The following is a 7,461-nucleotide window of genomic DNA, read 5'->3' on the forward strand; positions in this document are numbered from 1 at the left end:
AGTTTCAAAAGTTATAGCGTGCGTTTGGATTTCACTACGTTTACATTCCAAAAGAAAGTTTTAACTTTTTGAATGTAAAATGTTGTTTGGCTTTTTTTTTCAGACAAAATGCATTTTTTAAATTGACTTTTAAATACGTTTGAAATGAAAAAATTTGTAAAGCTACTCCTACTTGCTTTCAAAACGTGATCAGTTGGATGGACATTTATTGCTGGTACCTAATTTGTTTATTGACCATGATGCCCCTCACTTTTGCAGCTAATACATATCACGCATACTCTCCTCTCGTGGTCCTCATTTGTGCAGCTGATACATCAGTGTTCTTCGTCCTTTGCTGCTGCTCTGTGTCCGCCGATCGTCTGCCGTTAGTCCGCCACTCGTCCGCCGCTAGTCCACCGTTTGGCCATCTCTTCTCCTTCTCTCCTTCGCCTCTCCTCCACCATCACAGATCCGGATCTCTTCCTTCCCTAAGCTTCTCCTTCCTTCATCAACGGTGGCTGCATTTCACCGTTAATTTCTCCCCATCTCTTTTACGGATCAAGCTCATTTTGGGACTTGGGCGGCATTTCGGAGCTGAGAGAACTCCGACCAGCAGCTTTTACAACCTGTGGAGTGCAAAGGTGAATATTCCGACCAGCTCGTGGAACTCCAATCCTCTTCTCCGATCTGCTCTTCGATCTGCAAGGTATGATAGCCTCTAAGCTTTTTTTGTTAGATCTGGAAATGGTGCTGCTTTGTTCTGCTCTTCGATGTGATCTGTTGCTTTTCTTGTTCGGACCACCGTGAAGCTCTGTTCTGATCTGTTTCTTTTCTTTTTTGGACCACCGTGAAGCCACTGTTTTGGTCTGTTTCTTTCGTTTTTCAGACCACCGTGAAGCATTCCGGTCTGTTTCTTTCATTTTTCAGACCACCGTGAAAGCATTCCGGTCTATTTCTTTCATTTTTCAGACCACCGTGGAAGCATTCCGGTCTGTTTCTTTTCTTTTTCATACTGGTGTGAATTTTTTTTAATTGCCTTGTTTTGATCACATAACAAGAAAATATAAGCAAGCAAGAAGATTAATTATGACTGCATATTGTAATTATTCTGTTCCGGTTTGTTTCTTTCATTTTTCAGACCACCATGAAGCATTCTGGTATGTTTTTTTTATTTTTCAGACTGGTGTGATTTTTTTTAATTGCCTTCTTTTGATAGCTTCACATAACAAGAAAAAATAAGCAAGCAAGAACATTATTTATGACTGCATTTTGTAATTATTCTGTTGATTTGCTGATGTTCTAAAATATGACACGGTGTTTTGGAAATATATTCTGGTGACTGATCTATTGATTATTCTATGTTGCTTTGTTTTTTTTTTTAATTTCATTTTGATAAGAATTTAAGCTAATTTATTTTTTGAAAATTGATGAAGGGATGAGAAAGGCTACAAATTTCTGGTCAAACTTGCTTATTTTAATACATACTATTGAATTATATGATTTGAATTTTTGAGTGAGTACATAAATTATCTTATGGCTGCTTTTGAATAACTGCCTCTTTCGACAAGTATATGTGGCTAAGATAACAAGTGGTTAATTAACTATGATCGAATAATCTTTTTCTCTTTTTGTTTCCAAAAAAAGGATAGTAAAATTTTTAAAAAGGATAAAAAAGAATAGTAAAATTTTTAATATTTTAACTCTAACTCAATTATGGATTTTTACTCCTCAAATTTCATTTGTATTGAGAATGTGATATTTTGATAGTAAAAATGAGTAAAGAGAAGGCACTATGGACTACCGAAGAAACCGAATTGTTCATTAAATTAGCTCTCCAGCAAGTTAAGAAAAATGAGCGTAAAGGCTCTACCTTATCAAAGGAGGGTTGGGAGGCGCTAATGCAACAGTTCAATGCTTTGAGTTCAAGAAGTTATGATAAGAAGCAGTTGAAGAATAAATGGGACAATTTGAGGAAAGATTGGAATATATGGGACAAGCTATTAAACAAAGAGACCGGTTTGGGATGGGATAGTGAAAAGAATACTGTTTCAGCACCAAAGGAGTGGTGGAGTCAAAAGATTAAGGTATACAATTATACATGGCATGCTAAACATTTCATATTTTATTTTATAAATATACTAGACTCAATTCTTGTAAATGTGCAGGAGAATCCTGAGTATAGGAAATTCAGGCATAGACCACTTCCATATGCACAAGAATTAACACAGTTGTTCCAGCTAGTTGCAGCACAGGGCACTTACATGTGGACACCTGCGGCTGATGATCCACAAGATGTGTACAGGCCTCAATTGGATTTGACTGAAGGATCAGGAGACAGTGATGATATAAGAAACATTAATGGAGGAGCTCTCCCAGGAATTGGGCAAGTTAACTTGAATAATGCATACAGTGGTGGTACTAATTCAGGGAGCAAGCGAAAGAGAGGTGAAAGTGGTCAAAACAAAAAGGGAAAACGTCTTGCAACGGTGATGGTTGATTCAGTGAGTCGATTGGTGTCCACACAAGAGGATAGGGTTTCAACATTGAAGTCAATTCTTAATTCCATAGAGGGTGGAACAAAACCAGTTGACCAAAATGTGTTGGAGGTTGCAAAGGAACTTTATGGAATCGAGGAGATTGCTTATGATGAGGTGCTTCTTGGACAGTGTGCTGTGGCCTTGCTAGATAAGACCGCAAGGGACATGTATATTGGGCTTAGAGACAACAGAAGAGCATTAGTGGCCTATTTGAGGTGCTTGGGCAAAAAATGAAATTAGATCATCTTAGCTTGCCTTCTAATGTTTTAAAATTTAGCTAGTGTCATTCATGTTGTTAATTTGTTTTGAAACTGACTGTGTTATTTGACTCTTGTGTTATGTGTTTCTTAAGTTAAGTCATGGACAAATAGTGTAATGGTTGTTTAATTATGCTATGCAGTTTTTATGGATGACAATACGCAATCTCGCTTATTACAATTACTTGTACATGCGGAAGACGATGAGATTGAGGCTATTACTGCAATAATATCCAATTACTCAACAACTTTATTGAAAGAGCCTTGTAGAACCAGTTCGCAATCAAGTCATGCATGGGTGCAAGAAATTTTGCAAGGGCATCCTCAACGTTGTTATGATATGTTTCGTATGGAAAAAGATATTTTTCTTCAACTTTGTGACGAACTAGTGCAACATGGCCTACGTCCAACCAGAAGAACAGGGATTCATGAAATGGTCGGTATGTTCCTAAATATTGTTGGACATGGAGTGGGGAATAGGATGGCACAAGAACGATTTCAACATTCAGCAGAGACTGTTCACAGGCATTTTAGAAATGTATTACATGCTTGTGAGAAGCTAGCAAAGGAATATATCCAACCAAAAGATCGCACTTTTCAAGATATTCATCCAAAAATTTTAGGTGATCCGCGATATTGGCCATTCTTTAAAGATACCATAGGAGCAATTGATGGTACACATATCCCGTGTGTGGTTAGTGTTGAAGAGCAAGGGAAATATATTGGAAGGAAAGGTATTCCAACACAAAATATAATAGCCGCATGTGATTGGGATATGTGCTTCACTTATGTCATGGTTGGATGGGAAGGGATTGCTCATGATGCTCGTTTGTTTGACTATGCTCTCACAAGGCCAGACATGAAATTTCCACATCCACCCCAAGGTATATTTCATATTTATCTAATTTAAACAATTATTTTAATATTTTTTGGGATCTTATAATTTCTATTTTTTTATTGGTAGGTAAATATTATTTGTTAGATGTTGGCTATCCAACTCCACGTGGATATTTAGGTCCTTATAGATCTCATACGTACCACCTCCCAGACTTCAGGCGTTCATCTGGATTTACAAATAATAATGAGATTTTTAATTATTATCATTCAAGCTTAAGGACCACGATTGAAAGGACTTTCGGGGTTTGAAAAAATAGATTCGCAATCTTACGACATATGCCTAGCTATCCATTTGTGCAGCAAGTTCGTATTGTTGGTACAACAATGGCTATACATAATTTTATTAGAAGAAAATCTGTAACTGATTCTGACTTCAGGCATTTTGAGGATGAAAATATAGTTAACACTATCGATGATACTGATGAGCTTGCATTTTCATCAACAATTTCAAGTGCAATTTCAAGCATAGCTTCTGATAGAGAAATGAATAGGGTTCGAGATTCTATTAGAGATCAGATTGTATATTATAGATCGAACCATTAATCATGTAACTATTCAATATTAATGAATGTTTAACTATTTATTACATAATTTTTTTCCAAAATTAAATTTTATTTTTTTAATTCTTAATATTTAACATTTTAAATTTTATGTCATTTTAAATTTGATTCACCTTTTTTTTAATATATTACATTTCTATAATAAAAATTATAAATTATCATAAATCAATGTCCTTTTTGGTCATTACATATTAAAAAGTACATTTGAAAAGCATAAATTTTTATAAATCCAAACAACTTTCAATTTGTCAAACTGACTTTTGAAAAAATATATCCAAACACAAATTTCGTTACAACAACTGACTTTTACGAAACTGACTTTTGCCAAATGAACTTTTATCAAACTGACTTTTGACAAACTGAAAACCAAACGCACACATAATATACTCACCTTTTTGTTCGCTCTTTTTTAAGATAAGAAAAACTATTATGGTTTTTATTGTTTTTATTTACAAACAAAACCTATGAATTTCAAAAAACATTTATTATATTTCAAGAGCACATAACTTACTTTCAGAAAAACTATTATGGAGTGTTTTTGAAGGAATTTGCTGGCAGGAACTTCTTCCTAGAACACATCTGTGACTGGCGGAAACAGCAACCCTCTGACTCTGAAATCAATGATGGTTCATCAAAGATCTGTCTGTCTTTCTTCAGATTTGCGTCATGGCGTGCAAAAGTCATTAGAAGGAATAACTGTGCAGATTGATATCTCCTTTTATAATGATCCCATGATCTGTTCGCAGTGGAGGAAAAGGAAGAATACTCACGATCCGGATTTCGCCGTCGAACTGCCTCAGATATAATCTGATGTGGATTAAATCGGTGGAAAGAAATGGCATTTGCAATAGCAGGATCATCATCAATGTAATTAACTCTTCATTAAACACCCTTGAGCTCCCATGCGAGGTTGGGTGTGTACGTAATCCGGTCAGACATCAGAAGCATTTGGCTGAGTTCCAAGAAGCTGATATCTGCAGACTTTCACTTCCTCCGATCACCGTTTCATATTGCTAGCTGTCCTACGCTCTTGATAGCTATTTTATGGAAACTGGGACAGCTGTCTTTTTTTCCTTTGGTTCATTTTGTTTCTTCTTATAGGTATGACATTTTGCAATTGATCTTTTATCAAAATATATTTATACACACACACAAATATATATATATATATATATATATATGTATTTCATTTTTTTCGTATCATCCCTTATAAAGTCAATATTTATTTTCACTAAATAAATTTATTTTATTAATGATAAAGATAATTTATTCTAATTCCTTTAATTTCATATATAATTATAACCCTTAATCAATTTTTTTAAATTGTGTGAATTAATTTTTTTATATTTAAAAATAAAAAATAAATTATAAAACACTTTTTGAGAAGATTCAGTATTTTAAAATATAAAATATTTTAATAAAAATGAAGTTTTATTAATAATTTTTTTTAATAATAGTCTTTCTATTATATTCTCTCTCTCATATTATTTCATGAACAATGTATTAAATGAAGGCCATTTTTAAATGTTTTTATTTTTGTTTTGAAAAATACAGTTGTAAAATATATTTGAGTTTTATTGATATACATGATTTTATTTAAAAATATTTTATAATTTAAAATATAAATGGTGATCTTTTTACCCTAAGTGAAGTTAGCTGAGAATTTATTTTGGTCCTAAAACTTCAATCTCCTTTAATTTGTCTCTTATATTTATTATTTTTTCCAAATACCTTATAATTAGCTTCTTATATGATATATATAAACTTTGTTGATGATATTTTAATGTAAATGATTGAAAGCGGGGATATTTTAGAAAAAAAATTCAATACATAATTTCTTTATAGATAACTAACTAATATAATTTTATTAATATGTGTGAATTAATTAACTAACTCCTATATTTAGATGGGAGTGTCAGGCCAAAAAAAAAACAAGATGGGAGTGAGTAATATACTAATAATTCTCCTAACTTAATTTAACACCCCTCTAAGTAATCTGGCTATAATTATGATGGTGACGCTGTTATTTCATTTCACTTCCCAACAGAAAAATGGACACTGTACTCTTTGGTATGATATATTGTTTTTCATTTATATTATAATTCTAATAATTAACCTTTAAATCAGACCGAATCAACATAACTAGTTCGATTTTCAGTGGTACAGGGGATCAAACTTTGCTGGAAACAGCACAGCTGCCACGTGGCCTGCATTATAATCCACACAGCTTTGCCCGTGTGATACGACGGAAGCTCAATTATGATCTGAGGTCCTTTTTTGAAAATCTATCTTCAATTATGTGACTCTCTCATTTTTCTTCTTGTCACCTTATCATTGTGTTGAATTGTAATCTGCACAACGTCCTCTCAATTTTGGTGCTTCTCACTCAATTGTTGTTCTGCTTCTTCTAACTTCTAACCAAGCTAAGCATACTACTCTAATAAATAATGCCCTATTTAAAATTATTTTTATTTTATTGTTATGAGAATTAATATTCTATAAAACATATTTTAAAAATTAAAAAATAATAAAAACAAATATTTTTTTCATTTTTTCTTATTTTTCAGAACAATAATTTTAAAATATTTAAAAAATATTTTTATTTTTTTATTTTTCAAAACAATATTTTATTTTTTTACATATTTTTTAAAAATATATTATTGAATAGATTTTTTATTTTTATGTTTAGGAGAATAAAAAATTGTTTTTAGAATATGTTCCAAACTGACCCAATCTCTCTCCATTTCTGTTTCATCCCCCCCCCCCTCTCTCTCTCTCTATGCAAACGCACGTCTCTCTGATATTGATTATTCTGAGTCTCATGAATCTCGTATATGTCTTATCTACATTCTCTAATAAAACATAAAATAATTTTCCCATCAATGATCATGAAGAGAGAAGGATAAATTTTTAAATAGACCCAATATATTATTTTTATATAAAAAAATAATTATTTAATTATATTTTTTACTCCTACTATTATTAATATCATAATTAATTTAATATTTAATATTATTTAAATATATTTTTATTAAATTAACCATAAATGATGTAATCCATCGAGTTTATTTAAAAAACTTTCAAGAGATAAGACAAAAAATTAAAAATAAAATTAATTAAAATAATAATTTTACCAGTTTATTTAAAAAAGAAATTTAATTTTACCCAACCTAAAGGTGACAAAAAGATGTGGCCCACACATGCGTTAATTATGATGTGATGTTGCTTTTT

At 32.0% G+C, this 7,461-nt stretch overlaps 2 protein-coding genes across 2 annotated transcripts; both read left to right on the forward strand.

Moving 5' to 3' along the window:
• The first annotated feature begins 236 nt into the window (after positions 1 to 236).
• On the forward strand, positions 237 to 947 carry LOC129317332 (uncharacterized). Its single transcript, XM_054961676.1, has 2 exons — positions 237 to 685; positions 833 to 947. The coding sequence occupies exons 1-2, from the start codon at positions 237 to 239 to the stop codon at positions 873 to 875; spliced, it is 492 nt and encodes a 163-aa protein (XP_054817651.1). The 3' UTR covers positions 876 to 947.
• An 869-nt stretch (positions 948 to 1,816) lies between these two features.
• Positions 1,817 to 2,872, forward strand: LOC129317793 (uncharacterized). Its single transcript, XM_054962173.1, has 2 exons — positions 1,817 to 2,063; positions 2,145 to 2,872. Exons 1-2 carry the CDS (start codon positions 1,878 to 1,880, stop codon positions 2,748 to 2,750), a joined length of 792 nt encoding a protein of 263 aa, XP_054818148.1. The 5' UTR covers positions 1,817 to 1,877; the 3' UTR covers positions 2,751 to 2,872.
• The last annotated feature ends 4,589 nt before the right edge of the window (positions 2,873 to 7,461 follow it).

This window comes from Prosopis cineraria, unplaced genomic scaffold (assembly GCF_029017545.1).
Source record: "Prosopis cineraria cultivar Desert tree isolate PC_DT_omini unplaced genomic scaffold, ASM2901754v1 PC8, whole genome shotgun sequence".
Lineage (NCBI taxonomy): Eukaryota > Viridiplantae > Streptophyta > Magnoliopsida > Fabales > Fabaceae > Prosopis > Prosopis cineraria.